General features: G+C 39.0%; 1 protein-coding gene across 3 annotated transcripts; it reads right to left on the bottom strand.

Moving 5' to 3' along the window:
- Window positions 1-95: 95 nt before the first annotated feature.
- On the bottom strand, window positions 96-19,717 carry eda (ectodysplasin A). Of its 3 annotated transcripts, none has more exons than XM_015388495.1 (8): window positions 19,271-19,717; window positions 11,334-11,433; window positions 7,625-7,663; window positions 6,005-6,175; window positions 5,677-5,705; window positions 5,512-5,563; window positions 3,139-3,263; window positions 96-2,891 (listed from the first exon to the last, which is right to left on the bottom strand). In XM_015388495.1, the coding sequence occupies exons 1-8, from the start codon at window positions 19,589-19,591 to the stop codon at window positions 2,628-2,630; spliced, it is 1,101 nt and encodes a 366-aa protein (XP_015243981.1). In that variant the 5' UTR covers window positions 19,592-19,717; the 3' UTR covers window positions 96-2,627. The 3 variants fall into 3 exon arrangements, with proteins under 3 accessions (XP_015243981.1, XP_015243983.1, XP_015243980.1); XM_015388497.1 differs by having other exon boundaries at window positions 3,133-3,263; window positions 6,014-6,175; XM_015388494.1 differs by having other exon boundaries at window positions 3,133-3,263; window positions 19,271-19,716.
- Between the last annotated feature and the right edge of the window lie 724 nt (window positions 19,718-20,441).

Below are 20,441 nucleotides of genomic sequence, written 5' to 3'. Positions count from 1 at the left end.
CTCCGGCTGATGTGAAAAGGGAGGTTTGAAGCCTTTAAATGAACACCGCCGGCTGCACGAACACAAAAGACGAGGGAGGCGCGCTTAGGCAGAAAATGAAAACATTTTAATCCATCAATCAACTCCATTTACAAAAGTATATTCCATTTATATATACATTATGTACAGGCGTGTATTAACAACTTGTTACTCTACATGGATTCAGTCATAAGGCAACTAATCAAAAGCACTTTGGAAACATATCACCGGTATTCTGCAAGGAGGCTGTAGTGCAAATGTGTGCAAAAAAAAAAGAAAGAACATTTTTATATATATAGATCTATATATAGATCTATATATATATATACATACACACACATACATATATGTATATAGTGCTGCTGCTCTTTGAATACCTTCCTCCTTCTTTGCACCATGTGGAGTTTTCAACCCAACTCTTCATGACTAATAGTAAAAGGCTTAAATAATAAAAAGAGGAACCAAATCACGAAATCACAAAAACAGTCCCTCATTTAAAGTACCCTTTTTTTTTTTTTTTTTTTTACATTACTACATTACAAACACAAACTTTAAAGCTTTTTTTTGATGGGTCTACACAAATTAGCTGTGAAATGGAGGAAAAATAAAAGATATTCAATTTTCTACAAAAATAAAATGCATATTTGCATTCAGTCCTTCCTTCTGTGATACCTTTAATTAAAATCCAGTGCAACTAAATGTCTTTATAACAACTTTGACTGGCAAACAAAGTTCAGCTGTGGTTAATTTGATCTCAGCTGTAATCTGAAGGCCTCAGAGGGAGTAAAATAACAGAGGAGCAACAGGAAGAACAGACGGGTCTCGAATCAAATTGAAGTAGGGTTAGGTTATAAAACAATATCCAACACTTTAAACATTTCAATACATCATCTGCAAACAGAGAGTATGGGCCAACAACAAACCCACCATGGTGTGGATGTTTATCTAGAACGGGGTCTGCAGCCTGCGGCTCTGTAGCCAGTGGCTCTTTGGTCCTCTTATAATGGCTTTTAATCGTGGCTAATAATAATAATAGAGAACCAAACAGTTTTTTTTTTGAGTACACTAAAAGAATAAGTGCCAGTTTTAGAAGCTTTAAGTACAACATCATTGAATTTCCACAACAGCCTGATATCAGAGGAAACCAATAATATGGTTTAAGATATTTTTTTACATTACCTTTCAATCTATGTGCTTTAATTTTAAATAATTTTCCATAGATAAACATCCAGAAAATCCATGTTTCCTTTTTTTCTGCAACAGATTGATGTTTTCTTTATTTTAAAACCTAAAAATACAAATGAAACATCAGTTCTTAGAACTGGAAACACATTTAATAGCAGATATTTATTTAAAAAGGAATTGTCTTTTATCAAAACGTCATGTGATATCTGCAGCTACTGTATAATCAGTTCTTCAGCTGCATTCAGGCTAAAATGGCCCTTTGGATTTTGAAGTATTCAGACCTTTGATTTAAACTAATGAAGAGCACAGGAAGGCACAATAGGTTCATGATAACTCTGGAGGAGCTGCAGAGGTGCGAATCATAGGAGGAAGAATCTTGCCAAGATTAAACTTCAAATCTAGATTCAAACCTTAAACACTATGAAAAAAAAAATCAAACAACCTAAACGTACCATTTAAAGGTAAAACCCCGCATTGGCAGCGTTATACTGTGGAGATGCCATTTTTGTTCCAGCTGGGACAGTTAAAAATCATACATCTAATTTCCCTTTAGGATCAATTAAGTATTTTTGAATTATTATTGAATGTATTTGAAATAAATTGGTTAGAGTTGATTAGAAGATGGATAAATCTAAATACAGGGCGATCCTGCAGGAAAAACTGGTAAAGGGTAACAAAAGACTTGAGACGAGGGCAGAAGTTTTACTTTTTAGCAGGAAAACTGCTAAACTAAAGCCAGGACTCCAGGAATGGGTCAGAGATAATATATATCCACAGTCCAGTCAAAGGACGGACCTAAATAAAGCCAAGAAACCGTGGCAATGCTTGAAAACTGATAGTCTGAGATGTCTTTTTGTTTCTTTTATTTGCAAAGACAAATGAGTCAAACCCTTAAACTAAGTGGGGTCAGCTAATAGAAACATAACCAAAGCCAATTTTCAGTTTTTTTTATTTGTAAAACAAATATTCAACTAACAATTTTCCTTCCATATCAAAATATTGGAACACTTAATTTGGGTCGATAATCTAAAATATATTGATGTTTAAGGTGATAAAATGAGAAAAGGTTTGACAGGACATGACCCCTTAATATTGCTTCTAGGCACAGCTGTGTTTTCTGTAATTTAACAGCACTTAAAAGTATGTAATTACTAAGTACCTGTCAGCACACAATCCTTCCTTGTTATAAGAGATTGCTGCAGATAAAGGTTGGCTATAAATAAAAGGATGAGGATATTTGGTTCCAAAAGGCCGATCTCTTCTGCACAGAATCACACGGAAGGGAAGCACTGAAGTCTTTAGAGTCTATTTGAAGCAGACATCTGGAAGTGAACAACAGTCAGTAAGGCACTCCGAGTGTCCTCTACACATTGGCCTTGAGCTGAACCCTGCAATCCCTCAGACAGGATGAAAAGCGTCTGCAGTTAACCGTTCTGTCCAGCAGATGGAGCCTCTCCAAGCCTCACACTGCCCAGGAAGGTGGTGTGGTTGGTCATGTTTATGAGTGTGTACTCGTGGGCTATGCGTATGGAGATCTTCTGGCCCGAGCGCAGCTGGCTCACCCCGGCTGTGTAGCAGGTGTTGAACTTGCGCTGGCCCGTCTCGATGCTGCATGTGCAGCGTAAGAATGGGCTGGAGTCGACCATTACGTCATAGCTGGCGATGTCAGTGAAGTTGAGGTAGTATACCTGGTGGAGGGGGTGCGAGACAAACAAAAACACAAACACTGAGAGGGATAATCGAAACAAGTGCTGCATGAACATTTAGGGGTTTCCTGAAAGCCTAAACAGCTGCAGCAGCAGAGGCAAACTGAGCTACAGAAGGGGAAAATAATGACTCACGGGAAGGACATTAAGCATGACATCTATCAAGATCAAATAACATTTTCTACTGTCATTTCAAAGGAGTTACGTCAAGGACCGTACTCACTTCTACCTGACTATATATGAAGTAGACACCGTCGAGCAGCACCACCAGCTCTCCCGTGCGAGGGTTCATCCTGAACACGTCTTTATTGATGGACACCATCTTCCAGTTCCTGAGGACGCCTTGAGACAAATCTAAACATGTCACAACAAACACAGGGCGAGACAAACGGTCAAGATAAACAGCTCATGGCTGCGTTTTAACGAAAAACAGATCTTGGCACTGACAAGAATATAAACCTGCTTAATGATGCTTGTTCTCCGTCTCAGGAGCAAGACTGAGTTAGCATGCAAAGCTTTAGGTGGCATGGCTGGTGTTTAATCCAGGGTTACATGTGCTAACATGAAACAGTGTGTTACTGATCAAATATTCCACCTGCTGCTAAATATAAGCTCCATTTAACTGCATTTAGCAGGGTTCCTACAGCATAAGGCAAGTTCAATTCAAGACTTTTTAATGCCACTTGAAATAAAAATTAAAGATCAAATTCACAAGAAACACAAGAAAAACCCACTTGCGACAACTTAACCCAAAGGTTTATTTTAAAATAAACTACTGCGCTAATGTTTTAAATTTTGAAAAGCTTCCCATACAGGAAGAAAGCTAAAAACACACAAATGACAGATATATTTTAACAATTATTTAATTGAATTCACAAACTTTGTTTTAGCAGGGAACAAAACAAATCAGTTTTAAAGCCACAACATAACCAGTGCTAAGTCTTTTTTGCAGCTATTTTTCTTTGTATCGTTTTCTTAGTACGTTTGATTTGGTGATAAGTGGAGGCGTTGCAGAGACAAGGGTGGAACTAAACTGAGAAATACCGGCTGTTTCTCGGTAAATCGATTTTGACGCTTTGTGTTTCGTGCTTCGCATGCGACTCCACTGCCTTAATTCCCATCGTTCCGAGCTTGAATGACTTCTTGCACAAAATCCACTGTTCCTAATGTATGTTCCCTGGTTTTAGCCATGGAGAAAACTCTTGGCTGGATAACCAATTTTCGTTACATTTACACTTGCTTACATTTACAACGCTTTTATTGGTTCCGCTATCGGGACGGAACCAATAACAGCGAGCCGTTATTTTTTTTTTTTAATTAAAAAAAAATTCAAATTTTAATGTTTTATTTAGATTACAAACATAAATCGTAATAAAAATGACCCTATATTGGATGTTTTAAAAATTAAGACCTACAAAAGACTGATTTAAGACATTTTAATACCAATTAAGGCCTTAGTTTTATTTTGAAGAATTCAATGCCTTTTAAGACTTTTTAGGGACCCGCTGGAACCCTGATTTAAGTATCAATTCTTCTGTAGGAGACGGCATTTGACCGCTCCAATCCATCTTTAAGGAAATTTCTCCTCTGCTGTAGTCTTATTGTGACCTCACAGTTTTTCTGTCGTACCAATTCTGGCTATATCATTAAAGTTTTTATTTGCTAATTAACTTTGGACAAACTTTATGCTTGGGCTCCTCATCTCCAACGTTCTAACAGAGGCCTTTCTAGTTTCGCCAAAACTGCTACCGGTAATAGATTTAATTTCCAGTCAACCCCAGATCATGATGCTGCCTTCACCATGTTTAACTTTTGGTATAAGGTTAATTTGGAGATTAAATTGTTGCCTGAAAGTCCACTTTGTCTTATTTCAGACATGTTCGACACGGTTTCGGAGTTTTTAGTTAAACTTGCAGGTTTCTTTAGAGGAAAAAAAGGCAGCTGTCATAAATTCTCCTTTTTAGTCCTGATTTACAGAACATCCATAGCATTGTTCTTGGACGGACTGCTTAGTGGAAATGTAGTCCATCTCTTGGCAGCGTCTTTCACTAGTTTCTGTTTTGATTTAATTCGTTTTGGAGATATTTTGAGCTTTTATACTCTTACCATTCCCCCTTTTTCTTTCCTCCAATAACCCAAGATTTTCTTCGCTGTGAGCTCTTTGCACTCTTCTCCTGACTGATATCTTTGTACATTATATTAGGTTATAGATGTGGACTATTGTGCAACAGTATATATTTTCTTGTGCCATTTTTCCTTCCAGCAGATCGTTTTGTTTTTGCATTTTTAAATAAACACAATTTTCTCTTGCATCACACAAACTTAAAATTTTAACAGCGACTTGGAAACTTTTGAGAGCCACTGTATTTCCATGTATAGCATCTTCAGATGTGGCGTCCTGCATCTCTTGAGCGAACCATCAAAGGCATGCCAACAATCTAAAGAAATGTCATTTGTTTTCTTGTAATTCCGATGTTTGGCAGACCCGCCTGTTGGTATAACTCCAAAATTGTGTGTTTGACAAACAGCACTGACAGGGATAATTTGTGCTTATTGCTTTGTGTCAAACATATCCCTGAATGAGCATGAGCAAGGCACCCACCTTCCCTCACTTGGATTGTTGTTTCTTGTCCTTGTAAGTGAACCACTGCCGGCTGGAAAACAAAGATCCCAGGTGAATTATTTGCAAAGGGGTCAGCTAGCCCTTCACCGACAATTATATGAAGAATATAATTCAATTCAAAGGAGGGAGGCGGCGTGCTCTTACCTGGAATCTCTTTGACTTATCAGGAACTCCTGCACCAATAAAAGACAGACATGATTAAAAAAAATCCTGCAGTTCAATGCTGGAAAGAAACAAAAGGAGGAACTTTGATTAAACAAAACAAACACTGACATAGTTTAAAGATAAATCACTGCTATTCTGCACAATGTTTGACAACCTGAATCAGACAGCCTCACTGTGGAGGCAATGAGTTAATCAAATTTGACAACTTGAGCCCCCTTTTAGTGTGGGAAAGTGGCTATGTTCTGGAGGAACCCTGTAATCTAGGTGGAAAATCTCTCTTCTCGGTTCATCTTGGCGAGTCTTATACCTGCCGGACCTTGAGCGCCTGGTGGTCCCTGCGGCCCTGGGGGCCCAGGAGGTCCTGCAGGCCCCACAACGTTGCTTCCTGGAATACCCGGGATCCCTGGGATGCCCGGTGGACCCTGTGGCCCTGGTGGCCCCGGGGGACCTGGGGGTCCTGGCATAGGCCTTTTCCTCCCTGAGAAAAATAAAAGTCAGTCAAATATAGTCAGAAATAAAACACACTAATAACTTGCATGACCTTAAAGTGTGTAATAATAGAAAGAAAGATGAGAGCAGAAAACATTTCCTGTTAGAAAGAACTATCACTGAAATAGCAGCGCAACACAGTCTGGTGAAAGAACGGTTACACTGGAAAAAATTTAAATCTATATTTTAATTTTTTTCTTAAAATGACTGCATTTGATCTTGAATTGAGGTAAGTGAGATATTTTGTGAATTAAAAAAGACAATTTAGATTTAAAATAAAAAAAAACAATTGCATTGTCTTATTTCAAGCGCATATTATCTAATTATCTGATTTTAAGAGTGAAAATACTGTTTTCATTGGCAAATCATCCTATTTAATTCTCAGATTAAGGGTCAATAAACTTAATTTAAGAAATGTTGACTTATTTCTAGAATTTTTTTCCAGTGTAGAACCTCAAACCCTACCGTATTTATATGTAATATTACAGACCAACACAAAGCAAGTTAGAAGCCAGAGAAAAATGACACACTGTTTTCAAAATTATTAATAAAATAAGAAACTAAACCATTTTAAAAAGTGACAAGTTTAAAAATCTACTCCAGAATATGTGGGAAAAAAACCTGAAACAAAATCAGTTTACATATTTTAGCACAGATATTCATAATATTTAGTTCTGGACATGTTTAAATGTAAAACTTATCTAGACTTTGTTTTTAGTCGTGTCCATTCTTCAATTACCCCTCATCGGCTTTTTTTTAGCCTTTGGAGTCTCTTTGTTTCATTGCAGGGATGAACAGATGTGAGTGAAGGTTTGTAAAGGTTAAGTTTTGGTTTTATTTAATCAGAGCATCTTGTTCCACATGTCTATCTTTTCTCAAGACTTTTTTTTTTTAAAAAACAATTGCATTTATATTGTTACTCTTCCTTGAAGGCCGGCTTTGTAATTTTGTGGCAATCTTGACTGCGGGGTGTTGTAGTTTAGGAGGAAGGCCTCGAATTGGTACATTTGCAATTATTCTATACTCTGTCGATGTTTACGAAGGATAAAGCAGAGCTCATTGAGATGCTCAAAGGTTTGTATGATGAGTTACACCTCAACGTTGCTCGAAACCGCTTTAAGTTTCAATCCCTGAACCGTCTGCTTTGTTCAGTGATCTTTGACCTCTGAGGCCTCGTCAGAATGACTGTATTTGTACTCACTTTAAATCACATATTGGTAGACTATTCATCAATAATGTGAATTTTGGAGAGAACTGGTTGTACTCCATTTTATTAAGAAGTAGGAAACATAGCAGAACAGACCACATTTTTTAGACGTTTTTGTAAAAAAGCTTTCCGAAACAATAAGGGTTTCAACTTTTTATAGGTCTGGGCACTGTACCAGCTGGAAACACATGATATGAATTATCTATAACCAAAATAAAAGCGGGGAAATACCTTTTTTCTTGTCTTTCCGCTTCTCCTTCCCATTTGATTCTGAAAGAAAGAAAAACAGCTCGATTATTCACAAAAATGGCATCCCCTGGAACAATTACCGTCTCGGATAATGTCCCCAAAAGGTCCTGCCTCTTTCCGTGCATGTAACCTAAACAGGCTTAAAATACCAGATCCAGACGATGCGCGGCGAAAACTCGCAGGAGTGGAAGGTATGTCAGGCTGCGGTATGTCGTGGTGCAGTAATTTGTAAGTGCGGTTTCACCTCCTCTGTATGAACAAGTGCCTAAAGCATTCGCAGGCAGTGGAACTGGAGAAGATCATTAGAGAGATACTTTATCCTGCCAAAATCCTTTTCTTTGAATCAGGTCCAGATGGAGGATGCAGATGAAAGTGTGTGTACATGTGAGCTTGTGTTTGTTTAAACATGCATTCCCACCCCAATCCCCCCGTGCCCCTGGTTGCTATACTGCGTGAGGCCGTGCATGCTTGGATGCTAACTGGGGCAACTGTGTCACCATTTACAAAAAAAAAAACGTGCACGCTTGCATATATGTTGAGGAATCCTTTCAAAATGCCAGCTTTGCTCGTGTTTACCATGTCATTAGAACTACAAAGGCCATTTAACCTTAAAACCTCACAGTTTGAGTCCCCCATCAAACATATGGGCCAGTATTTCTCCTCTGGCTAAATGACTGGATGCATCCGCGTAGATTTTCTCTTAACGAGCAGCCCTATCTGGAATCTGGTGCCCGTTAGAGGAGCACTGCAGACACACACACACACGTGCACCCAAGGACACACATACATATATACGCACACACATACACACATCTAAGGCTGAGATTACAAAAGCCTTTGTCTGTGCGCTCGGCGCAGAGGAGAGACCTGGGAATGATTAGTGTTTAGAGGCTCAGGATTTTACTGATGTATGTAGAAACTCTCAAAGGTGAGTTTTTTCTTCTAATTTAAACACAATCACTAAATTCCCCCACTGCCGCCCCACCCCAAGTATTCAGTGTCACGCCACAGACGCTGGAATGCCTTGTGATCATGGAGCACTTGTTGCACTCAGACATGAAACATCAAAGATGTTTTTTTTTCTTTATTATTTCCATCAGATTCCGAACAAAAGTTAATTCAGACATATTGCCTACATATTTTTATTTTTTTGGTTTTCCAAGAAACCACTTATTAACATAAATCAGTTTAGATTCATGAAAGCCATCAACACTGCTGATTTTTATTCCTCCCGTTCAGACGTGCATTGAAAGGTGCGAACGGCATTTGTGAGACTGGAGAATTTACAGCGTTTCTCTGTCTGTTTCGAATTGATGCAACCCTCCCAGAGCTCATGTTGTCCTTGCTTGCTATCCAAGTATTAATCAATTCCATTTCACTTAATGTTTTCGCTTTAAAGTCACTGCCAAATGATTGTTAAGTTAGCACAAAGAAGTAAAAAAAAAAAAAAAACTAAAATAATTAATTCCACAGAGAAGCGAGAAGCCATTAACATCCAGTTTTCAGAATCGAGAAGCTTTAAGCCCGACATCAGCCCTTTATTTACACAGTAACCAAAGCCTGTTACTACAGTAACAATTGCTCAACAGTCAGTCAGCAGGTGCACTGTGGTTTACAAAGATGAATGCATCCAGGAAATGGCAAAGGTTAATTTCCCTGCGATTTGTTTTATTGGTAACCAGCAGGTCATTAATATATATATATAGAGAAACCTGCTGAAAACCTTTTTTAGACATTTTAGATAAAAAAAAAAAAAAAAAAAAAAAAAATGTTTTTTTTCTTCATAAAATGCATCAAATTAAAACCTAATGTTTATTTTTAATGGAGTTTGAGTTTCCTAAAGCCCAGCTTAAAGCAACACCAAGGACATGTAACTTGAAAGGTTAAGCCCCTGCTAAATTAAACAGCCTCCCTCTGCGTTTTGGAATCTGATATCAGACAAATTTGAATCCGCAGATTAAGAAGTCATGGAGTTAGTCGTAAAGACGAGGACACTTTGCCTCCTCTAGATTAAATCCTACATCAGAGAAGCAAAAAATATCCTTTATCTGCTTTGCTCAGACTCCCTTAAAAACGGCACTTTGGGTCACATTACGTATTTACAATTACAGGGGTGACTTATTGAGAAGACCAACCCTCACGGAGCAACAATATATAGCAAGCACTCTAAATTAAACTGACAATCATTTAATCTCAGATTAAGCTCCAGTTTAGATCAGCAGTTACACAGTGGTAACTGGTGTTACGATAATAAATAGGCAAAATCTTGGAATTCAGTCTTTTTCTATTGGATTCAAAACTATTACATTATGTCTATCAAATACCTTTTATGTTGTATTATAGTCGTAACTAAGTTTGTTAAAGGCCAGAAAATCTTAAAGCTATATCCTGGATTAAACATGAGTTTTAAAAGTTTACATGTTGGCCTAGGGCTGAAAGATAAATCAATTTTATCCATCTATGAATTTTACCCCACCCCCAATAATCCACTCCTTGGGCTTCCATAGCTCAGAATTACATCACTTCCTGATGTGTACTAATAAAGGATAAACTGGCTCACTGTGTAAAACCAGTAGCTACAGATATTTTGTTTTATATTTTTATTTCTTGTGGGGAAACATGATAGTTTTAAATCACGTTACTCTTTAAAATAAGCTCACCTCCAAAAGTGGATTGAAATAAAAGCTAGCTTTTAAAAGTAACTTATGACTTTTGTTCATTCTTTATGATGAAACTTAAAGAAAAAAAAGAATAAAGAAAATAAAAAAGTAGATTAATCAGACTTTTTAATGAAAACATTTTAGATTAGATTTCTAATCCATATCGCTCAGCCCTAGATAGGCGCATAAGCAGAGTTTAAAATATAGAAAACATGTTTTAGCATAAGTAGAGTAAATAGTTAATAATAAACTTGCTTACTGCAAAAACCAGTCAGCAAGAAAATGAGGCCAAAATGTTGAGGCCATGCATGCTTTTCAGACAGGAACAAACCCTGGTGTGTTTTGATAAAGTTTTATCCATAAATAAAAATTGAAATATACGGAAGAGGATTAGGGCCAGTGGAAAAAAAAAAAAGTTAACTGATTTTTAAATTTTATTTCAGTTTAGTATGGGAAAAAAAGTCAGAATTCTGACTTTAATCTCAGAATTCTGACTTTATTCTCAGAATTCTGACTTTAATGTCAGAATTCTGACTGAATTCTGACAATAAAAAAAGTCAGAATTCTGACTTTTTTCCATGTTAAACTGAAATAAAATATAAAAATCAGTTACCTTTTTTTTTTTTCAGTGGCCCTAATCCTCTTCCGTAGAAATATGCTGATTATTAATGGTTGAATTATGTATGGATCTCTACCTAAGGAAACAAAAGCTTGTTTAAACTGCCAACAATTTCCTTTCAATTTCAAAAAGTTTCCGATTTAACATCCATTTCCCAAAACTCTACTTAAAATATGAGGGAAGTTTATTTTTTTCCTATTTGCAAAGTTAATCCAAACAATAGAAAAAGATATTTGGAACTGATGGCTTCAATTCATCTTGCTGGCCAGAAGCAAGTCGTCAATATTTCATCCACAAGTGAAAAAATGACAAAATAGAAAACTCAGCATCCGATTACAGCTTCTCTATAAGGGTGTGGATGAATAAAAAAAAAAGAAAAAGTAAAAGGAAGGAAAAACAAAACAGCTCCCACCTGTGTCTGGATCTCTGCCGGGACTCCTTTTTCCCCGTCGAGTCCTCCCTCTGCTGTCTTTTGTTGCGTGGATGTCGCCTTTTCTGAAGGCAGACCTCTCCTAAAGGGTGACACAAAGAGGGAAAGGAAAATTTCAAGCACAGAAAGTTACACAAAACTCGATCGTGCCACAAGCGTTGAACAAAAGGGCCCTGAACCGAACAGCTGTGGATATCAATAGCGTGTGCCACCTGAGACAAATACTCAGAAGTAAACAGAAAATACAGGAAAAGCAATCCAGAGTTTCTTTGTTAGGGAAACACATGTTGCGAGTATTGGTTCTTTTCTTGGCAAATAATGTTTGCACAGAAACAACTCGAGGCATTTAAAACGACGCGAGCCAGGACATTCACTTGTGGCTAAGTCATTGTCTATCCCAACAGGGGCAGTAATTTATCCCGTAACCCGAGTCATTTCTGTCTGCGTCTGGGATCGTCACCTGGCCACGGCTGCTCTAAAATTCACCTTTTTACACAAAAGGGACATAAGGTGCAGCTAACTTGAGAGCAGTAGCTATTCATGGGGCACCTGGTCCCAGCCCTGTTCACTGGTGACATGAATGAGCAAAGAAAGAAAAAACAAAAGTCAAAGAAACAGATCTGATGCAGCGGGTTTAAGATCCATAAATTCAACTCTCCACAGCTGTGTTGTTACATGACCTACATCCTGGTGTACTGACCTGACCCTGGCTCACTCAGCCTGGAGTTTCAAAGCGATTAAAAACTGATTCCCCTGAAACCCGACGCTAAAAACACTTCCTTTCATCGTGTCCACCGTATTTCTTTTTCCACTCATGCTAAAAGTAAACCAAATAAAAGGTAATAGTGCACACCATTAAGCCTTCTATTTATTGACCACATAAAGAGCTTGACCTTTGCAAGGTAACCATTTCCAAAAGGGCAGGTACATCTAGATCCAGAGGAAACACTGCAAACAAAGTTAACTTTGACCTTTAAATCCATCTTTCCTAGTTAAAGAAAACAGCATCACATGTAATCTCATGTTTACATTAATAATGAACGATAATGAATAATTGTAATTTCCCTCTGGGATTATAATGTCTAAGTATGTCTGATTTTGATTGAATTCCAAAATGATAAATCGATAAAAAGCTGGGCATAATCTCAATCTTAAAATCTCATTCTTAAAATAAACATTTGCAGCTTTCAGGTTATTATTTACCAGCTCCGCTAATCTAGGGTAGAGCTAAACCAATTCAGCTTATCTGATCCAAATGCAGTTTGAAAGTTCAGATATAGTTTATTTAACTAATTTAATTTTAAGGCTGGGCAATTTATTAGAAAATTACTGTTAACATGGGGAGTGGTGGCCTAATGGTTGTGAGTTCAAAACCTCTCAAAAACTCTCACAGACTGCCACTCTGTCTCTATGAGCAAGACTGTGATTGCTCCCCGGTTGCTACACGATGGAAGCCCACTGCTCCCCAAGGGGATGGGTTAAATGCAGAGGTAAATTTCTCCAATATGAGATCAATTAAGTTCAATTATTATTAAAAAAATATTACAAAAGGAGGGTTTTAAAGTCTAAAGGAGATCTATAAACAGTGGAATTGCTGAATAAAGGTTGATAATCATAGCCTTCTTTTAATGTCACAGAGATCTCCAAAACTTTAAAACCATAGCCAAAATGGACTAAAAGAGAAAATGAAATATTAGCCAATATACCAGCAGGCCGGCTAAATGTACATGATGCTGATATTTAACTTTTTTGCCTATTTAGAAACTGATTTTCAATGTTTTCTCAACTGTTTTATGTCTATTCTCCAAATAGGCCAATTAACCTATATTCTAGATGACGTAGCTTCAAAAGAGAGTTTGCTCACTTGGATTGTACTCAGAAGCATCAGACTATGAGGAAAAGGTAAGCAAAGCATGAAACGTCTTTGCAGATCTTCATCAATAAAATATTTTATAGTCTAAACACAGTTTTATAAGCTGGATGCCTTTTCCTTTCATCTCATGACCTCACTCTATGCTACGTGTTAGTCTTTACCACTCAGAATCCAAATAAAACACACTGAAGATAGTTTTAAAATGAAGAAATGTGAAAACGTTCAAGAGGTTTAATCAGGAAGTGCCAATGACATGATATTGCCCCCTACTGGTACGCTGTGAACTCCCAGTGCCTCTCTGTGTGGTTTAAAACCAAAACCACTGACAGACCATAAGAAGACAGACACAATAAGTTATGTTTCCAGTTTTCTATACCTCTTCTCAGATGTGGGATTCCTCCCCAATGCCCTGCCTGAAGCGAGTGATGAGCTGAATTATGTCGAACACCCCCCCCCCCCAATCCTACAGCTGGTTTAGAGTGTAGTTAACATCTACGCTCCTGACCAACTGCCAGACATGTCTGACCTTACAAGGCCCGGGACATCCAGCACTGACGGACTGAAGCGAGTTGGAACAGTTTACCGACTCCCAGCCGCTCCAGATGTTTGTGGGAGCAGAAACGTTCGCTGTTCATTTGGTGTGCAGGTGCTCCACATCTCCTCTCCAGCTGCTGGCGTGGAAAAGAACAAGGGGGTTGGGTATTAAAATATTCTTGGTGTGTATGTTCAGCCATATGGCTTACACTTTCGTCTGTTCTGACAGCCAAACACGATCTTGAAGCCAATTTCTGGCCTGAGATTAAGGCCCGGCACAACGACCAAAGACAAACAAGCAGTCTGCAAAGCTACTACTAAACTTGTGCAGCTGACAGATGAAGGTGAGGGGGGGGGGGAAGGTTTAATTTTAAACAAAAAAAAAAAAACTCCCATTAAAGTACCATGCGGAATGGTTTCACAGTTTTGCCTGCTTGGTTTCACATCATTACAACATTTGCAGCCCTCATCGTCTTCAAAGGAACGGGGAGTTACAGTAAATCAGGATGACAACGTGTTGGTATGTATGCCAAGTGCCAACTATTGAGTAAACCATTTTTATTCTACACAAAGGGAAAATGCAATTAATTAGAGGGCTTTCAAGTCTTCAAAGTAGGGGGAGGGGGGGTGGGGTTTGCTGTAGCGAGCTGTGGATGCGATTCCCTGTTGCTTCGTGAGGATATGACTAAAATTCAGTCACCCCAGGCTGTGTAATTTTGCTATTACAGGATTGCTTTGTTTGCTTTTATTAACACCACTCCCAACTGCTTGTCTGCTTTTAACATCAGATTGTCTCCACATTTATGGTGACTAAAGAAAACAAGTAGAGTCTTCTTTACATATTTCTCCACAAAATATCCATCCTGGTTGCAGCACAAAAGGATGAAACCCAATAGTCCTCAAGAATGCAAGGTTACACAGTTGAGGAGGTGAAACCGAGGGCTGATGGCTGATGTTGCATGTCGGGTGCCCATCACCGCTGTGCAGGCATTACTAACCGCACCGGCATGCATCCTCCTGAGAACTGACTGCTCTTGATACTCCTGTGATTCGAGTGCTCAAATTCGACGATGACAGTGTGTTTTCTTTTATAACATCACGCACACACGCACACAAAAAAAGGGTGTCTCAACCGCCTCTCTCAGGGCGGCCATGTGTTTCGAACCATAACCCCAGTTATCCAATAACAGCGTCCGTAGAGTATGGAGTTCAACCTGAGGGAAATGTAGCCTGTCAGCAGCCAATCATCCGTCTGATTGTTGCAACACTCGCTGGCGGAGAGTTAACACGCTTCAATGCATCGAGAATTTATTATTTCGGTTGATGTTTGCGATGACTCTGGGCGCAATCTGTCTGCGCCATCTGCCTGTCAGGACGATTCAGGCTTTATGAATTTGTAGTCTCATATCATGGATGTTTTAACCTCCAATTGTGCTTTTAGGACTGAGCTAATTTCTCTCTGGTATGACATCCGAGTCCGCAATCATGATACTTGCTGTTTTAACGATCGGGCACGGATCACAATCAAAGAGAGTCACAGCCCACCCGGGTGCCTTGCAGTTTGCACGCTGGTGAAGACTTCTGAGTTTGATTCCCATCAAACTAGCTTTTTTTTTTAATAGCCATTTACCAGACTCCAGATGTTTCAGCATGTGCTCTCTTTGAGACTTTGAAGGCACAGATCAGAGCACAGAATTATTTCATATAATAGAAGCCCTGAGAAGAAAACATTGACTGTGTTAACACGATCAAATAATCCTTAGATCATATTTTAATACATTTCTCTCGCTGATGTCAGGTGGATAAAGGTGCTACGTGCTCAACCCCCACAACTCACTGCCATCATGCATTTTAAAAGTTATACACACATGGAAGGAGGTTGTTTTATTTTTTACTGTTGGGAACTGAGCAGATCTGTAAGACAGCTGGGATTTACTGCCTTGCTCAAGGGCATCCCCAACTGTGCGGTGGAGGTGAGGAGCGTTTAGCTCACTTCCCAGACCTGGATAATAAGGAGGGCTCATCTGCTCGGCTTAAGAGATCAACTGGAAGGATTTGGTAAAACTGTGAAGTTTTTAAGTGGTTCTTAAGTTTTACCTGCTCTCTCCGGAAATGGATGCTTAATTTTACGGCCGTTTATAAGAAATGCTCTAAAAGGTCCGAGTTCTTTCATTCCCGTAACCATCTGTTAGAGAGAAATACTATCTACTGACAAGGAAAGCAGGGAAAAAAAAGCTTCAAATAGATTTTTATTTCAGCTAATTCTACTGGATAGGATTTGCATTTATCATCATCATTAGTTCCATTTGTGCTTATACAACCCAGATTTTTTTCTGGAAGACCCATTACTGGCTGCTTTCTTCAGATCAGATGTGCATCTGCTGATTTCCTCTCCAAACCGACAGACTTACAACAAACAGAGGGCCTCAAAGCATCTACTCTAAGAGCAGGCAACAGGTTACGGCTGACGATGAGCAAATGGGCAATAAAGAGTAAATCACTGCTTTTATAAACATGGCTTCAGTTTAAAGAAATGCCCTTCTATTGATTTTAAGCCCTGCAGTGCTATTTCTTCCTTTTTTCATCATCCAAACCATTTCCCCCTTCTTAAGATTTAAGCAACTATTCTGGCTACGGGTCATTTTGGCCATTGGCCGGTTCATTCCCACATGTTGCCTTATTTTCTTCTCTTTCTCACACTTTTTAATAATGAACTTAAACTTTTGCATGTCAAATGAATTCTATTACTACATATGCATTTTATTACATTTATAGGAAAATTAAAGAAAAAAAATCAATAACTTAAACAAAATATTGCTCAATATTTCCTCATTTGGGACGTTATGAACTCTGATCAAACCAAACAACAGTCGGTTCGTTTCAGGGGTGACAATAGGCAGAGATTCTACTTAAAGTACCTGAAATCACTAGAAAAGTGGAAAGGAAATGTCCTCAATGGAGGTACTACTTTGCTTCAAACCTTACATTAGAGAAAACTACTTTACCAACGTTTTTAATAATGAAAGTACCATTTCATTTGATTAGTTTAGTATTTTTTTTTTAGAAATTATGGAGAATTATGGAAGAAAACTGCTGGTGCTCATCTCTAGCTCTCTTTGGACAGCTGGGAAGGATATACCTAGGAAGGCAAAGCAAAACTAACAACCTTTCATGCATAATAATATATTTCTATATTGATTTATAATTCATGCCTAGTTATATGAAAGTAAAGTATTAATCTGAACGCCTTCTCCTTCTGTCTCCTCATTTCATCTCTGTCTGCACAAACAGAAAGGTCATCAGTGCCAGACAGAAAGCGGAACGTCAGAAAGAATTAAAAACTAAAAGAAAAAAGACATTTTCAGGGAATATACAAATGAATCAAATGATAGGTGACGACTGATTTAATCACCACAATCAATTAACATACCTGACCCAAAGAAAAAGAAAATACCAGTTAATCTTAGGAGAGAAGTACAAAATAGTTCATTTGCAAGAGTGAAAATCTTTAAATAGGACAAATACAACCCATTTCACTTTAATCTGTTTAAGTGTAAAAGTATTGTTTCAAGTAGAGATGAACCGATATCTGGATCGGATATCGGCACCGATATTGACTAATTAGCTTAACTGAATATCGATGACTTGATATCGGAGCTCCAATCCATTGCACTTCACTTATAACTGTTATTTCTTAATTTGCTGCCCATTTTTAATAAATAATATGAAGTATTTTTTTTATATAAAGTGGTTTTTTGTTACTTTTTTTAAAAATATTTGTGTCCAGGCTAAAGCCTTCACTCACATGACAAGGTTTATGGTTCATTCACACAACAGCTGAATCGGATCGCTATAGGATAGCGCCAATAGGCTCGGCCCGGGTATCGTATCGAATTGGATCGAAAAAAACTGGATTGCTGCATCTTTAATTTCAAGTTATTTGATTTTATTCAAGTAACTGCAAGACAAAAAGAAAATGTCCCCATTTTTTTCCTTTTGGGAACCAGATATTGTTTTCTGCAAAGCAATTAGTCTAAAAATCAATCAGACAGTCACTTTAAATTGCATCCAAATCCGTTTCACCATCACGAGGTAATCCAATAAACATAGCTTTCCTCAAAACAGTTTATACACAAAGAAAAAGGGGATTCAGGGTTCGCAGCTTGGAAAGATTTTAGTACCACTTGTTTCAAGTTGGTCAGATGGGAGGCACGTTTGGATTGTTCTGCTACTTGTCCGTATACCTGCATGTCACATCAGATCCAAACCCTTCCTGCAGAAAGAGCCTTAGATGAAAACCTGAGTGAAGAAACATTTTTTTTTTTGCAGGCAAAAAAAATGATTCTTCAAAGGAATGGCCTGTAAAAAAAGAAAAAAAAAAACGACTAACAAGTGCGGCATCTGCGCCTCAATGCCACATGCTCCTGTTTCTCCAACTATGTAAACTGTGGGATGTGTAATCAGAGTTGTTTAATGCAGACATCTGGCACGGACAGCATCACAGCGCTGTTAAATATTTACAGCTGGGCCACAGCCTTTCGCCTCATGAAGCATCACCATCTGGGCTGAATACCAGGCCCGTCTCACTTGGCTGCAGCCGGGGAAACCGCCAATATCTAAAATAAGCCAAGAAATGGGGACAGCTAAATAAATAGGCTGACTTTAAGAGATGAGGGAGAGAAATCCCAATACAGGCAATGGATTGCATTAATGTTTCCTACAGAGAAATAAATGTGCGCTCGCTGAAAAACTGAAATTCCTCAGGGTGACTCTGTTGACAGCTCTGCACAACTCAGTGTCCCAGCCAATGTCCCACACTGAGGATCATTTTCTCCTGTGCAAAAAAGCTTACACAACCGCTGACAAATGAGGAGAAGTGAGACAGCATTGCGAAGTTGATAGGTGCAACTTGGCCCTTTTTGTGCTGATCAAATTAGGGCCTGGATGGGGGCATTGGGGTTGGGAGGGGAGGGTCTGTTTGCCAAAGCCACAGACTACACAATAAGTGTTCAATCAAGCCGCTGCCAGAAGGGAAAACACATGTGAGAAGGAGACTGGCTCTGCTCCAAGTACCAAGTGCCCCCCATCTAAGTCCTGATGAATTTACATCAGCCCTTGGGGCTTTGCACCTGCTGGGGATCCAGTCAATGTGCAGTCCACCTGTTCTAACACACTCACTGACCTGCCTGTGTGGCTCCAGCTGGGCAGAACTCAGCATCTACCTGTTTCTCTGTCACCACAGGGAAGAAGTGAAAAAAATTTGAATAATAAATCAATTAAGATGTTTAGATCAATAAGTTTATTACAATATATATCCAAAGGGAGAAGCTTCAGAGATGCAAGAAGGATGGGGTTACCTGATGGGCTGAAATTTGAGAAAATTACAGTTAAATGTTTTCTGAAATACCTGACAGAGGGAACTTTCCTGACAATTCAAGACTGAGCAAACAGACACACAACAGGAGCAATTACTGAAAAGTTTCCTAATTCTCATTGGATGTTTTCTCTTTACCTCTCGGTCCTCCTCAGTGCGCCTGGGCTCCACTTGCGGGTGACCGGGTGGGAGAACCCCCATCGGTTCAGCCAGGTCCACCCCAGAGGTTGTTACTATAGACTCCCTTTTCTGGTGGGTTATTTCCCTTTTCACCTCGGAGCGCAGGTCCAGATAGCAGATCAGGGTGACTGCGTGCAGAGTGAGCGACAGCAGGAATAATCCAAGGAAGACAGCGCTGCCGCTCCGACCCCTACACTTCTTGCCGCACATGCAGGGAGCCCCCCTGGGCATCAGCGTATCGGGGAAGTCCTCCGCGGGTGAAGCGTCATCGCATGCCATTATCGGAGGGAGCGCGGCTCATATGCTCCTTATCTCGGCATAATCAGCTCGTCTGGAGGCGCGTTGTGCCGGGGCTATTCATTTACGCAGAGGCTCATAGGTGCAGCAGCAGCAGGTCGGCTGCAAACTTCCAGGATCTGTAGTAACAATGAGTGCCCCGCCCACCTCGGCTGTGATTGGTCAGGAGCTCGGATTTACCCAGCCGCTCCGGGACAGAGGGTTTAAAAACGGACAGTGGTGGAGCGACACCTAACGGACAGTAGCAGGCACTGCAACACGTGTAGACGGGACCCTGAATGAAAACTAGAGAAAACAAAAGAACACCTGGGTTTAACTAAGCCAGCGGTTCTCCACTTGTTTACCACCTTGGTAAATACAACGTTTTTGTTTGATTTCTACTTTCTTCAACGTTGTCCACCCCCTGAAAGGCAATTGGATTGCAGTATAAGACCCGCAAAAGACAAATATTGATGGACAAAGATATGCTGAAATACAATTATGCATCCACAGCTCGACTGGCAATCCTTGCTTCTTATAAATAAACAAGAAATGCCCATTAAAACAGGAAAATAACATAAAAAAATATATGAATTATGTTCTATGCCTCTTACTGGCATCCAATAAGCAGCGTATAGCAAAATAACAGCATTCCTCTTTCTTTAGAGACTTAAATAATTTATTTTTTTTTAACATTATATTCAATTCCTATTTTTTGAAATTAAATAAACTGGCCTAACTTTAGCAAATTTATGGAAGTAGTAGTGGACCTGAGACACTTTAGGACTTCCATGATTAAAGATAAAAAAAAAAAAAAAAACAGAATAGAAAAAAGGTGACTAAAAGTCAGAAC

The sequence above is a fragment of the Cyprinodon variegatus genome, unplaced genomic scaffold (assembly GCF_000732505.1).
Source record: "Cyprinodon variegatus isolate N-32 unplaced genomic scaffold, C_variegatus-1.0 Scaffold425, whole genome shotgun sequence".
Lineage (NCBI taxonomy): Eukaryota > Metazoa > Chordata > Actinopteri > Cyprinodontiformes > Cyprinodontidae > Cyprinodon > Cyprinodon variegatus.
The sequence above is the reverse complement of the archived record's forward strand: the minus strand, read 5'-3'. Positions and strand labels throughout refer to the sequence as shown.

What these genes read in the sequence shown, in the direction of transcription:
- eda (XM_015388494.1), bottom strand. Translation starts at nt 19,591, where the DNA reads ATGGCATGCGATGACGCTTCACCCGCGGAGGACTTCCCCGATACGCTG. An exon ending in GCACTGAGGAGGACCGAGAG is followed by an intron (nt 11,434 to 19,270) that starts GTAAAGAGAAAA and finishes GTCACCCTTTAG; the next exon opens with GAGAGGTCTGCCTTCAGAAA. An exon ending in TCATATATAGTCAGGTAGAA is followed by an intron (nt 2,892 to 3,132) that starts GTGAGTACGGTC and finishes CCCCTCCACCAG; the next exon opens with GTATACTACCTCAACTTCAC.